The sequence below is a fragment of the Leguminivora glycinivorella genome, chromosome 17 (genome assembly GCF_023078275.1).
Source record: "Leguminivora glycinivorella isolate SPB_JAAS2020 chromosome 17, LegGlyc_1.1, whole genome shotgun sequence".
In the NCBI taxonomy this organism is placed as follows: domain Eukaryota; kingdom Metazoa; phylum Arthropoda; class Insecta; order Lepidoptera; family Tortricidae; genus Leguminivora; species Leguminivora glycinivorella.
In genome coordinates, this window is record NC_062987.1 from 20,668,121 (window position 1) to 20,688,492 (window position 20,372).

Consider the following 20,372-nt stretch of genomic DNA (forward strand, 5'->3'; position numbering starts at 1 on the left):
CCATGAGTCGTGGCAAATGCCGGGTCAAGGAGGATGATGATAATCCCGTATAATATATTGCAGGTGATAAAATAACACCACGTATAATCTAATAAATAGTAAGTATAGGTTGTTAGTTACGCACTAACTTGAACCTAGGAAGCTATCGATCTAGTTTTTGTGGACCTGTTTGATAAGTTTCACATGTGTTGTATCAGTTTACTTAAGATATCGGAATAAGGTCTAAATCTGTGCGTTTTCGATTGGATCATGCGTGTAACAGTGAGTTAGTTCCCTTATTAGAATGTTACGGATCAGGAATTCAAAGGAAGGAAAACGACGTAATTTGTGGGCGATAGTTGGCGATTAATATCTAATTCCGTTATTTATACGTATTACAAGACTATCCTGCCTGCCTGCTATGCCCGTGTGGTGACGGGTTAAGAATTTCACCACCCCCTTTCTTCCCGTGGGTGTCGTAGAAGGCGACTATGGGATATGGGTTAAATTGTGGCGTAGGCGAGAGGCTGGCAACCTGTCACTGCAATGTCACAGTTTCGTTTACTTTCAACCTTATTTGCCAAGAGTGGCACTGAAGCTTTAGTAGTTTCATGTGTTCTGCCTACCCCTTTATGGGATACAGGCGTGATTGTATGTATGTTGTATGTATGTATGTACAAGACTATCTTATCTTGTGAATCGGAATTTTTTTGGCAAACAAACATATATAAAAACATTAATGACTAATATTTCATATCGCGTTATTTAATAAAGCTTTAGGTATAAGTAGGTAGCTACCATTTTTAAGAAGTTGTAACCTATACACGGTGAAATCTAATCAGTAATAAGGAACCAATTTTTCTTAATCGTAAACTAGAACTTTCCTTTGCTAATCCGCGAATAGATAACGTGCAAGTCAATCAGTGCTAATTTTTCTTATCCAGTAATCGATGGCGATCACATTTATGTATCACTTACATGGAATTAAGTTTTTTTTAATTAAAAAAAATTGTTCCTGATTACGATTAAATTTCACCGTGTATAATGAACAAGATTTTTGACTGTAGGTATTTAAAAAATGATTTGGTTTTTCATTATTTTTATGTCATTAGGAAATAGAATCCTTTTTAAGGCGTTGATTTTATCTGATGTAAGTATATTCTAATTATCGTATATTGTCTCCGATACTTAACGTTGTCTGGAAACAATTGCTATTTAGCGATAAGTTCGTCTGTTATTGGATGCATGAATATGTATAGTTGTCGGAGTTGTCCTTTAGTATAGTGGAATATTTAGATGTCTGGTATTAGTAAAATATTTCTTATGTTCCTTATATTTTAGGATAAGTAAGTGCAACATGCATAAACGCACGAAACATTTTACGTACACTTTTGTGTGGTGACAAAAATAAAACAATGTAATATTTATTCTTCATACAGTTTATAATAAAAAAATCGTTCGTTAAATAAAATAGTTTTTAGTCGACTGCGGCAGAAAAAAAACTCTTACTTCATCTTTAAAACTAAATAAGCTATATACAACAGAGCGTGACCAGGTACACAATGCAAGCCTCTCTTCTTTACTCATACATTATTCGATAACCGACAGAGATCAACGAAAAAAAAAAACAAAAAAAAAATTCGAATGCACGTACTAGTTTTTTTGCCTATATGTGACACGCCCAAAAAATGGCGAATGAATTGTTATTGTACTTGCTCTGATCATAGTGATCTTCTATTTTTTAATTACAGGAATACTTCTTATTCTTACTAAGAACACAATATGGAACATGCCTTTAAACGGATCTTCACTATGTTACATCCTGTAGGTGTCATCCAACTTCAAAATTATCATGGCAACTGTACATAAGATCGTGGTGTGCGTGCATATTATAAAAACAATACTCATCCCGTTTAAATACAACAGATTAGAAACAAATTCAGAAACAATACATATTGCTTTCTCGTCCCATCACCAAAATACCCAGATATATGGCAAAACGCTTCTAACTTGACTTAGAAATGCTATGCAGCCTTTCGGGAAGGTGGTTTCACTTTAAACTTGCCTTCAATTGATCTCACATAAATCTTACGAGCATTTCTTTTTTTTGCCGTTTTTTTGATATTTTTAAGGAATTTTTGGTCAATTGTATACGGAATCACGAGATCTTTCTATCCCAACAGGAGACAAAAAGAGTTCCTAGTCTCCATACATTCTTATTACAACATACAAAATGTATGGAAAATGGCAATAAAATGGGAAAAACAAATACTTATAGGACTATGTATTCACATATTATGATTGAAAAAGCTAGTCATTCTGAGTAGAAATAACATAAAATTTATCAAAAATACCACATTTAAAAAAGTGGCAAAAAAAAGAAACACCTACAGTCTGGAAAAATCTTCGGAATTATTAAGAAATTATTTTCTCCTCACGCACCCATTTCCCGATAGACCAACATAGCTGTACATCCTCACTCGCTCCTTAAGCTATCTTAATCTACATCACAATACTCGTTCAAACGTTGACTACGCGTGTCCTATGTGGAAATGCCATTATTTATACATGGTAATATTAATACACATCCGTTTGTTAGGTGTACCAACATTATTGCACATTCAAGATTTTATATTAAGAAAAAATATTAGAAATTAAATAGGTAAGAAAATCTTAACATGCCTTTGCCATTGAGACCTCATCTCATGACAGTTCACGAAAAATAAAACACCAAAAAAGTGACATGCATAAAATAATGATTGTCATCAGTCTCATTATTTTATGCCTATCACATAAAATAAGGTTCTAAACGTTCTTGGTGCACTTTTGCATTATACATAACAAAAATTACCAAAAAAAGTTTCCAGATTAATGCAGAAAGGTGAACATGCCTCAATTTCCTTAGCCATAAATTCCCAAATTATTTTTTCTAAAACCTTGTACTCAAACTGTCACCTAACAAACTACCCCCCTTTACCAAATCTTCCCATGCCCATGAACGTCATACGCCGAGATGCCGTGTGAGTAACCGTGTCCAATTAGACCGTGTCCGATCACACCGTGTCCGAGCAGACCGTGTCCTAGACCGAGACCGTGTCCTAGACCGAGGCTCGGGCCGATGAGGCCGTGCCCGACGGCCTTGACGACGGGCACGGCGTACGGCTGCGGGACGGGTACGGCGACGGGTTTTGGGACGGCGACGGGGTACGGCTGAGGCACGGGGACTCCCACCTGGAATGTTTACATACTTTAAATAGAGAAGATGGCTTTACTTTACCACCGGCTTGGGATCCAGTAGTACATCTAATAATGGAACAATTAAGCACGACGAAGACTGTGAGGCATTTGTGTTGTATGGTGTTGGACATTTGCAGTTTGTTTTTTATGTATTTTGTGTAGATTAATTGATTAATTGTTTTTAGCTTTTGCACATTGTAATTTTTCCTCAGTCACCCGTTGACCACGAACGCTGTAAAGTGTTCGAAACGTCGGGATGAATTGTAAATTCAATAGTTTTATTTCGGTAGTGACCCTGTCTGCTAAGCCGCGGTCCTGGGTTCGAATCCCGGTAAGGGCATTTATTTGTGTGATGAGCACAGATATTTGTTCCTGGGTCATGGATGTTTTCTATGTATATAAGTATGTATTTATCTATTTAAGTATGTATATCGTCGCTTAGCACCCATAGTACAAGCTTTGCTTAGTTTGGGGCTAAGTTGATCTGTGTAAGGTGTCCCCAATATTTATTTATTTATTTTATTTATTTATGAGTAACTATCGCGGTAACCGAATACAATATTATATTTTATATCGTCAAATATAGGTAAGGTAAGTAGGCATAGCACATGATTGTCGTGGGAGTATGTCGCCGCGAGACAGATCGCACGTCTTCTTCTAATCCATACTAATATTATAAACGGGAAAGTGTGTGTGTCTGTTTGTTTGTCCGTCATTCACGGCAAAACGGAGCGAATGAATTGACGTGATTTTTTAGGTGGAGATAGTTGAAGGGATGGAGAGTGACATAGGGTACTTTTTGTCTCTTTTAACCCCCCATTTCTGCAAAGTATGGGCCATTCCGCAATTTTCGAATTTAACGTGAGCGAAGCCGCGGGCAAAAGCCAGTTATGATAATACAGAGTGGGGCCTGTAACAAAGGCGAAAAATTGAACTGTAGGCTATTCTCCTTATACTGATCAACATTTGTTCAGTGACTTTTAAAAATTAAGAAGTCTTTAAATTTTTAATTTTTCATACAAAATAAATATTAGCTTCAATGTACGCCATTATTGTTGTAATTGACGTTGTCTGTCACCAGGGGCGGCTCACTCCGCGATTCTATCGCCGCGCTACAAGTACATGCTGGCGGCCGCGAGTTCGCGGCCTAATCAGGGGTAGCGCGCGTTCTCGCGGAACGCACGTTCGCACTTTCTATTGTTACTTTACGTTGCGATTTTTTTTTAAGGTTCATATGCGTTGTCCTCGTGTGGAATGGCTAATAATGTTTACTTAAATAAATATCTTGAATAAAATAAATACCATAGGACATTTTTACACATATCTACTACTGATTAAGTCCCCCGGAAAGGTTCAATAAGGCTAAAATATATAAATACTATATATATACCTAGAAAGTACCCAAGACCTGAATATAATAGTATAACATTTTATTGAGTATTAATTTGTTTTAATCCATACGCAACCCTATCGCCGAACGCCGCGCACGTGCGGCTCATTTCTTTGTTAGAATTTTGTAGGCATTTAAAAAGGCGGCATGTCGCGAACATCAAAGTAGTGGGCCTTCTGTACTTGTACTATTATATATTCTGTGCTGTCACACTTTAGACTTGACAGAATTCGCAATACATTACCTCTTAGAAAAAACTTTCAAGGGTGATAAAAATCAAAATACAAGTTATTTTTAAAAGTCGCCGAACAAATGTTGATCAGTATAAGGAGAATAGCCTAGAGTTCAATTATTCGCCTTTGTTACAGGCCCCACCCTGTATAATAATATGTAAGGCACAGTTGTCTATCTCGCGGCAATCATAGATCTAGGCCTGGGAGATCGTAATTTTTCCAGCAATTTTTTTTTTATTTATGGGATAGGAGGCAAACGAGCAGACAGGTCGCCTGATGGTAAGCGATCACCGCCGCCCATGGACACCCGAAACACCAGAGGTGTTGGAGGTGCGTGGCCGGCATTTAAGATGGGTGTACGCTCTTTTCTTGACGCACGCTTTTTTTTTGTACGCGCTTTTTTCTTTTCTTGGTGCAGCATTTTCGCATTAATGGAATACATAAGTCCGAAGCCAGCTGAAATAGGATAATAACAGTAAAACCGGCCAAGAGCGTGTCGGGCCACGCTCAGTGTAGGGTTCCGTAGTTTTCCGTATTTTTCTCAAAAAATACTGAATCTATCAAGTTCAAAACAATTTTCCTAGAAAGTCCTTATAAAGTTCTACTTTTATGATTTTTTTCATATTTTTTAAACGTATGGTTCAAAAGTTAGAGGGGGGGGAACGCACTTTTTTTTCCTTTAGGAGCGATTATTTCCGAAAATATTAATATTATCAAAAAACGATCTTAGTAAACATTTATTCATTTTTAAATACCTATCCAACAATATATCACACGTTGGGGTTGGAATGAAAAAAAATATCAGCCCCCACTTTACATGTAGGGGGGGTACCCTAATAAATCATTTTTTTCCATTTTTTATTTTTTCACTTTGTTAGCGTGATTGATATACATATTGGTACCAAATTTCAGCTTTCTAGTGCTTACGGTTACTGAGATTATCCGCGGACGGACGGACGGACGGACGGACGGACAGACAGACATGGCGAAACTATAAGGGTTCCTAGTTGACTACGGAACCCTAAAAACGAGCGTTAATTTCTCTTTTTTTAAATCAATTTAATTATAAATGGGCTTACTCTTGGCCACAGACTAGCCAAAGGCAAAGACGTGGCCTACGATGGAGTGAGCTCGCCCAGAAGATGCCATGGTGCCGTAGCCGAATGGCATTTCTCCGACGCGAAACGAAAACGAAACGCCGCGAAAAGTAGTCTGGATCTGTCGCGCCAATACGCAAGAGCGATAGAGATAGATATCTACGAGCTTTTCGTTTCGAGAGCGTTTCGTGAGCGTTTGTGCCGTTCGGCTACGGGGCCGGTTCACCATTAAATAAATAAATAAATATTGTAGGACATTCTTACACAGATTGACTGAGACCCACGGTAAGCTCAAGAAGGCTTGTGTTGTGGGTACTCAGCAACGATATATATAATATATAAATACTTATATACATAGAAAACATCCATGACTCAGGAACAAATATCTGTGCTCATCACACAAATAAATGCCCTTACCGGGATTCGAACCCGGGACCGCGGCGTAGCAGGCAGGGTCACTACCGACTGCGCCAGACCGGTCGCCATTGATTTGAAGGTTGCCGGGTTACATTAACCTAGAAACCACATGTATGAGTTTCTTTATTTTTACCATGCTACACCTAAAAGGCTGGAAAACTTACGATCATTGTTTGTTAACGCCTTGACTGGCAACACTGACTGGGCAGCCAACCTCCGGTCACCCCGCTGATCCAATGAGCAGCGGCCAGAGCCTCGATCTGCCGGACCAATAGGAATGAAGACTGAAGCGCCGCGGTTTCCCCCGTCGCGACACTATAAAAGCACGGTGCGCGGCACCAGCGTCCCTTCTTTTCTAACCAAAATTCTCTCTCCGCTACGTGTCCTAGATTAGAACCTCTCATTGTAACTAAATCCATTAAAAGAAATGGTAATATATTTTACTCCTGTTTTATTTAAAGAAACTTGAGTTCCGGCTCAAACATTGTTAATACACACTGTCAAAGACCGCAAACACTGGAAGGGCTTAGTTCAGAATATAATTTGTGGAGGATCCCCCAATGAGGGACATGACATGACACGACTCGTGACGATTTAAAACACTCCCATTGTTACTCGTTTCGTATTTCTTCTTTTCCGCACTTTTAAAGCGTAATGTTCGTATATCGCGATTATATTATTTTTTAGTACAGATGGTGTTTTTTTTACGCACTCGTGCGAGAAGTGGTTCATTATATGGCAGGTCGAAACTTCGGAGAGCCATCTGTACTGAAAAACGTCGTACACTTGCGAAAAGGAAAATCGTAACTCGTGTCGATTTAAAACACTCCCTTTGGTCGTGTTTTAATTTTCGCCACTCGTTTCGAACTTCCTTTTTTTCGCACTTGTATCGTAATGTACTATTTCAGTACAGACGATGCTTTTTTACGCACTAGTGCGAGAAGTGGTTCATTATGTGTCAGGTCTAAACTTCGGAGGGCCATCTGTACTGAAAAACGTCGTACGATACACGCGCGAAAAGCGTCCCCTCCCCCTCCCTTCTCCCTTCTCCCTTCGGTCGTATTTTAATTTGTCGCCACTCGTTTCGAACTTCCGCACTTGTATCGTAATGTACTATTGTTATTAATGTTTATTTCCGACGCAGGTTTCACTAGCGGTTATAAACTACATGTGAACCTTATGTATATTCAGTTTAATACATAGGTTGTATATGTTCGTCTTTTCTACCTCTACATTATACACCATGAGATTATATGGTTTTAGATCCACATGGTTATTGGTTATGTCAACAGGGACGGAGCCTACACTCAATACACTCATGCACCATGACAACCAACCAGCGTGTAATGTTCAACTATTGGTTCGTATTAGGTACCCATGAATTTACGGTTGGTGATATACAATATCTGGTGGTTCTTTCCTGCAATCCCGATATAAATAGGATATATCAGTGTCAAAAATGACGTTTTTGTTTGATGAAACGTCAGTTTTGTCACTGAAATATCCAAAACAATCTCGTTTTTTTTAATATTATAAATGGGCTTACTCTTGGCCACAGACTAGCCAAAGGCAAAGACGTGGCCTACGATGGAGTGAGCTCGTCCAGAAGATGCCTGTTCACTCTTGATTTGAAGGTTGCCGGGTTATATGAGCTCTTAATATTAAACGTATGTACCTAATTATGTAGGTTTGTGTTAGAATCGGGACCCGTAGAAAAGTGGACATACCTCACGCTCAGTGGCAAAATGTACCTACGCAACACAACCCTCTCAATCGCTCTTCCATATTAGTTAGTGCAATAGGTCGATTCTATCGATATGGAAACTACATGCCGTTACGATAGGCAGGAGTTTCAACAATTGACTGTTGGCCCCTGGAACAACCGGTAGGTATTTAACTTATTTAATGAGTGGTACCGGGACCGGGACAGCGTGCGGCACAGGACGATCTCACCGGCAAACCTACCGGTTTCTCCACGGGCACCGGATACGGACGCGGTACGGACGGAGTACTGAGACGTTACCTGTTTAATGACCGGCACCGGGATGGCGTGCGGTACTGGTACTGGACGATCAACCGGCCAGGTTACCGGCTTCTCCACGGGCGCCGGGTGCGGTCGCGGCACGGACGGACTATTGAGACGTTACCTGTTTAATGATCGGCACCGGGACGGCGTGCGGCACGGGAACTGGAACAGGACGGTCTACCGGCACGGTTACCGGCTTCCTCACGGGTACCGGATACGGTCCCAGTACGGACGGAGTACTGAGACTTTACCTGTTTAATGAAATAACCGGCACCGGGACGGCGTGCGGCACAGAAACTGGAACAGGACGGTCTACCGGCACGTCTACCGGTTTCTCTACGGGTACTGGATACGGACGCGGTACGGACGGAGTACTAAGACGTTACCTGTTTAATGACCGGTACCGGGACGGCGTGCGGCAGGGGACGATCGACCGACACGGCTACCGGCTTCTCTACGGGCACCTGATACGATCGCGATACGGACGGAATACTGAGACGTTACCTGTTTAATGACCGGTACTGGAACGGCGTGCGGTACGGGCACGGGTACTGGACGGTCTACCGGCACAGCTACTGGCTTTTCCACGGGTACCGGATACGGACGCGGTACGGGCACGGCGTACGGACGGTCTACCGGAACCGGAACTGCTACCTGAAGAGAGGATATCAAAACACAATCAATAACCGAGTATTTCAAGAGAGTTTGAATTAAGATGAGACAGCCGATTTCGGATAAACATCTAAATGGGAATACATTTCCGACTAATTCAGCTTTCAAACAAAAAAAAAGTCTAAATCGGTTCATCCGTTCGAAAGCTAAGATGCCACAGACAGACGCACACACACACACACACACACACACACACACACACACACACACACACACACACACACACACACACACACACACAGACAGAGAAAGAGACAGACATGCACGAGACACGTAAAACTTATAGCACCCCGTCGTTTTTGCATCGGGGGTTAAAAATAGTAATTGCCATGCATCCAAGTAAATGATTACATAAACGGTAGACGCCCTTAGCCTTGTTCAAGGCCAATGTTTCTATAAGATCTAATACTCACTTTAACCGGATACGGCACCGGCCGATCAACGGCCACCGGATACGGCGCCGGCACGGGCACGCCTATATGCTTCGTCACCGTCGTATGCACGTCCGCGCCCACCACAGTGCCCCCGTGCAGGCCTAGCGCGTACCCCGACGGTACTCCCAGGCCCGGGGCTAGGCCTAAGCCCTATACCGATATCTTTTCATGAGCAAAGGGCCTTGGAAGCCATTTGCTTTAAGTAACATCTATGTCATGGCGGTAATGGTACACTGATAGTAAAAAGTTCAATCAGTATTAGCCTTGCACATATCTATAAGACGTAATACTCACTTTGACCAGTTACGGCATTGGCCGATCAGCCACCGCTTTAGGAGATCTAACGAATAGCTTTACTAATCTTATGTTAAAGAATCTAAGAATCTAATACTTACTTTAACCGGATACGGTACCGGGCGATCAACGGCCACCGGATACGGCGCCGGCACAGGCACGCGCCTATATGCTTCGTCACCGTCGTATGCACGTCCGCGCCCACCACAGTGCCCCCGTGCAGGGCTAGCGCGTACCCCGACGGTACTCCCAGGCCCGGGGCTAGGCCTAAGCCCTATACCGATATCTTTTCATGAGCAAAGGGCCTTGGAAGCCATTTGCTTTAAGTAACATCTGTGTCATGGCGGTAATGGTACACTGATAGTAAAAAGTTCAATCAGTATTAGCCTTGCACATATCTATAAGACGTAATACTCACTTTGACCAGTTACGGCATTGGCCGATCAGCCACCGCTTTAGGAGATCTAACGAATAGCTTTACTAATCTTATGTTAAAGAATCTAAGAATCTAATACTTACTTTAACCGGATACGGTACCGGCCGATCAACGGCCACCGGATACGGCGCTGGTACAGGCACGCCTATATGCTTCGTCACCGTCGTGTGCACGTCCGCGCCGACCACAGTGCCCCCGTGCAGGCCTAGCGCGTACCCCGACGGGACCCCCAGGCCCGGCGCGAGGCCGTATCCGTAACCGCCGAGGTGGCCGAGTCCGCTCCGCTTCTGGACGACCTTGCTGGGGTCCGCTAAGACCGAGGTCACGAAGAGGATGGATAGCTGGAATGACGAGATGAGATTTTATGTAATTGCGGAGGAAGTTTACTATTTAACTTTACTATAATAATAAGTTGAGCAATTCCCGATAACTTTGTACATAGCCACGTCAGCAAATTTTAATTGATCGTATTTTGTTACCAATATTTAGTGATATAAGTCGACTTTCGTAAGATATACATCGTGTGTATTCCATACGGGCGAATATCTTAATGACGATTAGTATCGGATCTAAGGAACCTAACTACATGATTTTTTTTTTTAATAGATGAGATATATTTTTTCATACATAATAATTCAGCACGCAGTGTATTATGTCCACATCAATTAGCGTACCTACCTAAACGTCATTACGACATGACGTTCATGTCATGTCAAATTAATTGGATGGTGTACATTGGTGCTTGGCCAGATTTCAAAAATTAATTACTCTTAATTAATAACACTTTTAAACAAAATGATTATCCTATACGATTCGTACCATCAGATACTATAACTGGGTACATTATTCGTCCGTATGGAATCCACACGCTGTATACATGATAATTTGTTATAATTAAGAAAATATAGATATTAGAGAACCTTAAAATGACCAAATAGAACTTACTAAAATCTCAATTCATGAAATAAATCTTGGTAATAAAAAAGGAATAATAAAAACAAAATTAACTTTTTCCTTTATTTTTGTACAAACTTTTCGAAAACTGCTGACGTAGTTCTTTCGTAGTCATTTTGTATAAATTAACTACTACTTATATGTGTGTCATATGCTATCATCCAAATTACTATGTACTTATCACGCCAATAGTAAATAAGGTGCCTAATTCACAACTCATGCATGATATTTCTATATATTGTTTTTGTGTTGATAACATAAACTTTAAAAAGCGATAATCTACATTCAAAATGTGAAAAACGTTAACTTTTAGACAGATTTTATGTTTAATTGTCGTCACAGAACTGACAGCGAGTTAACTTTTATTAACAACTTACGCTAACTGGGGGGTCCCAAATTCTGAAAATGGCCATCTATAGGAAAAACGTGAACAATACGTACTGTCTGTGTATGACTCGAATAATCACCCGATAAGCCCTTGCTTACACAGCCCGCTCACACGATCTTTGCCAAAATCGTGTCCAATCTGAATACAATGACACTTTTACTAGTTACGCTCCATCATTCCGTGTATTGACTCAACTAACCGTGCCATTCACTAAGTCGCCCACATTCGACTAATCCTACCTCTGACAGTATGAGAATAAGAACCAAGGCACGCGACTTCGTGGATGACGCGATCTATACTCGCGAGCGACTTCGAAATATCGAAACGTGTGCGGAATACCGGCCCTTTATTATTGATTAGTATTTAGTAGTCACTTGTTATTATTATCGTTAGACAGATGATGCAATCCCTGAAATGTCCCAGAATAACCAAAACAATTAATTAAATTGATATCCCCGGTGTAATATAGTAATTCAAATTTGAAAATAATGTAATTTTCACTTTGTAATCCCATGCCTTCCTATACTTATCGCGGTTGTTTTTTTTATACCACGTCGGTGGCAAACATGTATACGGTCCGTCTGGTGGAAAGCGGTCACCGTAACCTACGGACGACTGCAACTCTTTTGTTTTCACTAAAATCGTTATTCTACGCAGAGAATGAAACTAAGTATTTCATTTTGAAAATATTCTCTAATAACCCGCCTTTGCGGCGCTGTAGTCTGCAAAAATAACCAAATCGCTTACAATTGCATCATTACTCATTATTTAAGTAAATAAAACTGTAAGATGTCACTTTTAGGTTTAGAGTCCATTAAAATCGATAAAATTTTCACATTTAAGAATAACAACTGAAAATTTTATATTGAACTAGTTTTTAACAAAATATTGATAAATGGAAAAAAATCACAAGGACTCTTCCTGCCACCTTTTTAAATATCGGTCCAATTTCCAAAAGTTCTCTTGTATTCGAATTACCTATCTTTGAGTTAGTTTCTACTTAAATTATAGCACTAAATTAAACCTATTCAGTATATGATAATAGCAAAATAGTTTTTTTTAAAACTGCACAATATTTTGACCTACTGAACGAATTTAACTTCGACCATACTAAACCTATTATCTAAATCTGTTTTTAAATATGTTTCTCTTCATAACACAGTAAACTATTTTCACTCCTGAAAATAATTATAACACTTACAAAAGCCTTCATGTTGCACTCACTGCACAGACCGACTGGCGAGGATTCTGCGCACGCGCTTATATAAGGAACGGGCCCCACTGGCCAAGGGAGTTGCGTGTGACCATGCAGACTTTGGGCACAGTATAATAAAGAGTACTATCGTACAGTATGACCACTCCCGCTGCCCGCTGAAAGTGCCACCCACCCCCTCTCGGTTACCTCACAGTTACCGCCTGTCAAAAACGCGAACAGTCGACCTGTCATATTTCACTCATACAGGCATGGTACGCGTTCACCTACACGAGCTTAGACTGTGTGCTAGGAACGCGCCTCTTTCATATAATGATCGCCAGTGTCCGAGATGTCCGAGACGAATATAAAATTACAATTTTGAAAAAACCCCAACCTAGTGGCCTGATTATCATCAATTTCTAAGAACACTCCCGACTAATTCAGCTTTCAAAATTAAAAAAAATGTCATAGACAGACAGACGAACGGACGGACAGTGTCGCACAAAAATGGTTCCTTTTGTACCTTTTTGATTTTTGATCCGTTCGAAAGCTGCGTTGCCACAGACAGACATACACACAGACGGACAGACAGACACGTCAAACTTATAACACTCCGTCGTTTTTGCGTCGGGGGTTAAAAATGTAGGCGTGAATAATATATCATCCATAATTATAGATTTTGAATTTATTTTCGCGACTTGTTCTAGTGACGAACTTGTTCTGCCAAGTACCTATAGTTTATTTCATTGTTTATATATCTTTGATAGCGGCACACTAAACTATATTCAGCCCTGAAAATAATTATAACACTTACAAAAGCCTTCATGTTGCACTCACTGCACAGACCGACTGGCGAGGATTCTGCGCACGCGCTTATATAAGGAACGGGCCCCACTGGCCAAGGGAGAAGGGACAATCATCCTGTGTAAAATGTCCTATAATTATTGAATTAAATAGGCACAAAAAAAGTCTGAGCTGGTTGTTGGAAGCGCTTGTGGCTTAGCGGTACAAGCATGGGACTCTCAAGCCGGAGGTCGCGGGTTCAAACCCCGACTCGCAAGTAGTTTTTTACCTTACCCATTTGAAGTTTTTCTGAATTTAAGTATGTACAAAATGTTATTAGCCCACACGGGCACCACGCGGCACTTCGTCACCACACGGTGACGTTCATAATATCACCATCGCCTTTCTTCCCGTGGGTGTCGTAGAATTTGACTGTGGGGTATGGGTTCACTTCCTGTAAACGAGAGGCTGGCAACCTGTCACTGCAATGTCCCAATTTGTTTTCTTTCAACCCCTTAGGCCCACTTGCACAAACCACTTTACTCAAGGTTAGTGGGCTGTCATCTGTCAAATTCCATATAAAATGGTGGGATAACCCTCGGGTTAACCCTCCTCGTTGGTGCAAGTGGCCCATAATGGCTAAGAGTGGCACTGGAACTTGTGCAGATTCATGTGCTCTGCTTACCTCTTATGGGAACACTGGCACAGGTTTATGTATGTATGTGATTTGATATTTGCTTGACACATTTCGGCGAAGGAAAACATCGTAAGGTTCGTATCATAATGCTTTCCTAGATCAAATCGGGTGAGCAATAGTCAGTATTTAGTAATTAAAGTCCACGGCTAATATATTGGATGGGGAAATAAGGAATGGCGTCCAATAAAGTATAGTTAGCGACGCGGCGTTCTGCAAGTTCTGCAACCGCTAACGTGCTCGAGATTTAAAGCGGCTATCGTTCATCTGTTCGCTAAATTATAGTGTAGGTATTCGAATCGAAGACAAAAAAGTGACAGGTATATTGAAATGGAAAACCTTGTATCCTGCAGGGCAATCATGGTCGCGCGATAAATGATAAAACATCGGGCTGTCCCTATCGCACTTACAAATAGTGCGATAGGGACGGCCTGATGTTTTATCATTTATCGTGCGACCATAATTGCCTGCCTGGAAACAAAATAAAAGTAAAGAAACTTCATAGGATTTATAACAATTACATTTAAATAACTCAGTACATAACCAAAGACTACTAGAGTAGAAGACTTCCAATATACTCTATATATATATATATATATATAGAGGTGTTGGAGTATATATAATATACTCCAACACCTCTGGTGTTTCGGGTGTCCATGGGCGGCGGTGATCGCTTACCATCAGGCGACCTGTCTGCTCGTTTGCCTCCTATCCCATAAAAAAAAAAAAAAAAAAATAGATTTACTATTAGAAAGACTTCCAATATAGAATGAGACAATTCAGACTATCATTTTAATTTTTTGAGCTTTTAGCACACATTTCTTCTACATATAAAAAGATTTGATGGTTTTTTTGGTAGAAACACAACCGGGTTAGTAGCTATATACTAAATATGATTCTAGAGATTTTTAATTTAAAAGAATATTTTATTGGGTGGCAAAATATTACCATGAAATAGTATGATAGGCGATTGTTTCTGTAGGGCAGTGGAGTAACACAGTGGAATGTCTGTAGGACTAATAAAGTGCCATTTCTAGGTCTATTAGTCATGCAATCATGGTTGTGTTTAGGGTGGTATATAGTGCAGTGGCAAATAAGTGTATACAGCGGATATTAAGCAGTCACTATAACCAGCCTCCAAAGACGCTTTGTGGCCATTTCTCAAAATTTTGGCACCGACAGGTGAAAGATTTGCTTTTTTTTAAATGTCGCATTTAAAAAAAAATTGTAGGGATCGTTTGAATGCGTCTCAAACATTTCAAAAATGTCAAAGGCACCGATATCAATTAATTATTTTAGAAGTTATAAACGATTAAAATTCAGGTGAACGACATCATGATCAGGTGAAGGATAAATATACACAGGTTATCGACAACAGCAGCAGGTTAACGACAAATTAATACAAATTTGTATGACACATTTGACAAGTTAACGACAAGCGTCGCTAACCTGCGTCCGTAGTCGATCACCTGTAGTTTGGTGGTCATTCACCTGATATGGACGTCATTCACCTGCCCATCAGCATTATAATAGTTTTTAACCGCCGCCCAAATCTCAAGGAAGGGGGTCATTAATATTTTATACCCGACCTTTAAATAAAATTATAATATAATAGCTACTCTGAAGTATAATGAAATGACTTCACTTCAAGCAATCACTTGCTTACTTACACGGTATTTAGACTATAATTACTATTTCATTTTTTAAAGGGGGCAAAAAACAAATGAAAAAATTTAAATATGTAAATAAATCACAGAAGAGTTACTTTTAATTATAAAAATATAAGGATACTCATTATTATTATTATCATAATACTCATATTCTAGATTATGTTTTAATACTCATTATCATTACTTATTGATCCGATTGATCGCCCCTCGTAATGGTTCATCTGGCTTATGACAAGTGATTGACGTGTCGGTTTCCTGTCACTGAGTCGTTCACCTGGCTTTATCGCACAGGTGAAGGACACACACCACAAAAAAGCAACAATCCTTTGAGAAATGCTGCCTAAACCGATATAACAGTAATACTTTTCTCATTTAACGCACAAAACAAATATTGAAGGTGTAAAAAAGTATTATTACGATTGGTAAATTTATCATTATTGTCATCACCCTGTCCCAAAATGTCGTTCACTTGCCTATTTTAGCCAGGTGAACAATGCACAGGTGACCGACAAAATGCCAGTTATTTCGCCAAAACTCAAAAAGTATTTGCCAAACGAACTAAATATTTAGGCGCCTAAAAATAAGCAACAAAATACGAAACATATAAGAGTTTTGAATGATTCACGGTTATTTTCATTAGACTTATATTGACCGGGATATATAGACCGTGATTACCTTTTTGATTTTTGTCGAGCTCCCGATATCCGTGATCATGATGCGTCGAAATATCGGGAGCTCGACAAAAATCAAAAAGGTAATCACGGTCTATATCCCGGTCAATATAAGTCTTACGAAACATATGTTACAGTTAATGCATTATCTCAAACAATAACCAGTTTATGATTGACAGAATAACGACTACTTACCCGTTACAAACTCCCGTTCGAGGTAATTAAAAATTTCTATTTTCTAATCAAGGCGTAGTGAGCACGTGCCGTTACTTACAGGTGATGGCCGATACTGGCGGCTTCGATTCATGTGGGGTGGGGCGGCAGAGGTGGAGTAGGGATCGCACAGTGCTTGCGAGTTTGTCTCGACAGGTCAACGACAAAAACGGCCGTGGACAAACTTTAAAGCCAAATAACTTGGAACATAAGTGTAATATTACTATCAGATACTCTAGTTTTAAAAGTTAAGGATAAGTATATGCAAATAAAATACAGCAATAAAGGTAAGTAAAGTTAATAATTTGTGTACTTTTAACAACTCGAAACATGAGTACTCCGCGTTGGGACACGGAAGGTGAACGACAAAACTTAGTTACAATTATTATTTATTTCATTAATATAAAATAAATCGATTTCAAAGCATCAGGCCTCTATGTAAAAACTGTCTTTTAATATGTATTGATAATTTATTTATGAAGATATTGTATACTAAAAAAAAGTTCTAACATAAACGTACTGACAGGTGGGGGTGGCAAAATTTTGAGAAATGACCTTGTCGAATTTGAAAACTCCTTCGTTGTTGAGCTTTGGTAACCTTACCTACAGGTACACGACACTGTAAGTAGGATCTATTGTTATTTTGGTTTGTTATGAAAGTGTTGCACTATTATTACTCGAATGTCAGTAATCCTTTTGCAACTTGCAGCGCCGATGTCTCAGCGATCGCGATAGGCGATTGTTTCTGTAGGGCAGTGGAGTAACACAGTGGAATGTCTGTAGGAGCAACAAGTACCATACGAGGGATATTATTCAAATCTTATTAACACAAGCAAAACTATCCATGGTTGTGTGTAGGGTGATATAGTGAAGTGGCAAACACGTGTACAATCCAGCTGATGTTAAGCAATTGAAAAACCTCCAAATATATTATGACGACCTTAAAAACTCCTCCGTTGTTGAGCTTTGGCAACCTTACCTACAGTACACACTACATACAGGATCTATAATATGTTAAGTTTTTTTTTTAAATTATAAATGGGCTTACTCTTGGCCACAGACTAGCCAAAGGCAAAGACGTGGCCTACGATGGAGTGAGCTCGCCCAGAAGATGCCTGTTCACTCTTGATTTGAAGGTTGCCGGGTTATATGAGCTCGGAAATATAGCCGCCGGCATTCCACTCATTGTATATGGTTTGGTATAAAAGAGTTTCACTATTATCAGCCGAATGCACGTAATCCTTTTGCGACATAGGATCGCCGAAGTCTCAGCGATCGCGATAGCCGATTGTTTCTGCCTGTAGGGCAGTGGAGTAACACAGTGGAATGTCTGTAGGATGTATAGGTAAATGTAGGTGCACCTTATTGGTCAAATGTTAGCACTTGCAAGACTAACTAGCCGGTGTCTCTAATTATGCAAGGCATTTGCAATGATAAATGTGGATTCAGTGTTTATGGAGAAATATTGAAATGAAATGAAATCATTTATTTCAGACGTTTTAAGTCCATACATTAAATTTAAATTACGACCACATTAAATTAAATTAAAATGATATTAAACTAATTAATACATAATAACATGTCATTGGCCTTAACGTCTATTGCAGACGGTTTGTGGTTTAACATTCAAGACGCACCTTTTTTGGTGACTTAATAGACCGATGCGAGACCGACATAGTCTACCGCAGGACTGACAAGAGAAGTTTGCGGAAATCGGCGCTGAAACACCTTGGCGTCGCTTCTGTCTCTTATCAGCGAGTGCAGCAAACCGTGTCTTATCACAAATTCTGCGACCCTCCACAACGCATTTGCGGCACTCCGTTCGTTGATCTGCGACCCTCTCCCAGTGAAGGCAATCATGTCCCTCTTTGCGCAGTCTTTAAAATATAATAACAAAATACAATAAAATTAATTTAAGAAAAACACACGCACAACTAACTAATTCTAAAAAAACGAACTAAATCCACAAATTTTTTCAACATCTGTTGCTGCTACAATATGAATTACGAATATTTTGTGTATTGTTCCCGTAGGTGTCGTAGAAGTCGACTATGGGATTTGGCCCAGGGTTAAGTTGTGGCTTAGGCGAGAGGCTGGCAACCTGTCAGGCTGTCACTGCAACGTCAGTTTTCGATTTTAACCCCCGACGCAAAAATGAAGGGGTGTTATCCGTGTTATAAGTTTGACATGTCTGTCTGTCTGTCTATCCGTCTGTCTGTCAGTTTGTCTGTTTGTCTGTCTGTCTGTGTGTGTGTCTGTCTGTGGCATCGTAGCTCCCGAACGGATGAACCTATTTCGATTTAGTTTTTTTTGTTTGATAGCCGAGTTACTCGGGAGTGTTCTTAGTCATGTTTCATGAAAATCGGACCACTATGTTGCGGTCGGGGGGTTTTTTCAAAGTTTTAATTTTGTGGTTAGGTTATATTTCAACCCCTTAATTGCCAGGAGTAGCACTGACACTTGTGTGGTTTCATGTGCTGTGCCTGCCCCTTTATGGGATCCCATCAAAAACAAAACTTGTAAAAACACCAAGTCTCGCAACTCAGTACTTCTGGCGTAAAAAGAGTTGAGATCCCTTTAATACCAAGTCGGTTAATTTATTCAGTCCCTACTTAAAGGACCTTCTGCCGTAAGTTATTACGTAGTTTACCTATAGCTAACCTAATAATATCTTATAACGACCATATCAGTATTAAATACGTAGGGTGTTCAACAAGTCTTGACGTGTCTGCAAACGCTAAGCGTACAGCGACAGTTCATGTGTTCGTCATTAAGTGTCGTCAATTACAGGAATAAACACATTTATTTCAGCTCCCTAGAATTAATATTATAGTCCAAAGTAAAATTAGAAAAAATAGAGAACATGTCGTTGAGCAAACGAGACTATCGTGTTATTATTTACTATAACTTCAAGCGCGGTTTATCTAAGCAAGAATGTTTTGACGAGATGTGTTCTGTTTTTGGTCCAGAAGCCCCATCTGTGAGGACTGTGGAACGATGGTACTTACAGTTCAAACGTGGGGATTTTGAGCTAGACGACGACCCGCGACCGGGAAGACCCGCAGAAATTCAAGTGCCAGAAAACATAGCTCGTGTGGAAAAAGCTATTAGAGAAGATCGCCGAATCACATATCGTCAGTTAGAAGAACTCTTAAATATTCCTGTATCCTCTTTGCACAACATTGTGACGAATCATTTAAGTGTAAAAAAACTTTGTACCCTGTGGGTACCCCACACCTTAAGTGAGCACCAACAACTACATCGCGTACAATAAGGCGCAAACTATGGTGAAACAATTTGACAATGGCCAATCCAAGAGTATCAGTTCAATTATCACGGGTGACGAAACCTGGATTTATTATTACGACGTGCCAACTAAATCGCAAAGCAAAATATGGGTCTTCGTAGACGAAGAGCAACCAACACAAGTGCGGAAATCGAAGTCGGTGAAAAAATTATGATGACTGATTTTTTTAACATATATTTCATGTTTTAAAGAAAATGGACTGACTTGGCAATCGCATGACACAATTTTGTCAACGGTGTAAATTGCGATTGCCAAGTCAGTCCATTTTCTTTAAAACATGAA

General features: G+C 40.0%; 1 protein-coding gene across 1 annotated transcript; it reads right to left on the bottom strand.

Annotated features, from left to right (window-relative positions):
* Positions 1–1,462: 1,462 nt before the first annotated feature.
* On the bottom strand, positions 1,463–13,584 carry LOC125235637 (tetra-peptide repeat homeobox protein 1-like). The gene is made up of 4 exons (XM_048142235.1): positions 13,567–13,584; positions 10,299–10,556; positions 8,884–9,033; positions 1,463–3,210 (listed from the first exon to the last, which is right to left on the bottom strand). The coding sequence occupies exons 1-4, from the start codon at positions 13,576–13,578 to the stop codon at positions 2,953–2,955; spliced, it is 678 nt and encodes a 225-aa protein (XP_047998192.1). The 5' UTR covers positions 13,579–13,584; the 3' UTR covers positions 1,463–2,952.
* Between the last annotated feature and the right edge of the window lie 6,788 nt (positions 13,585–20,372).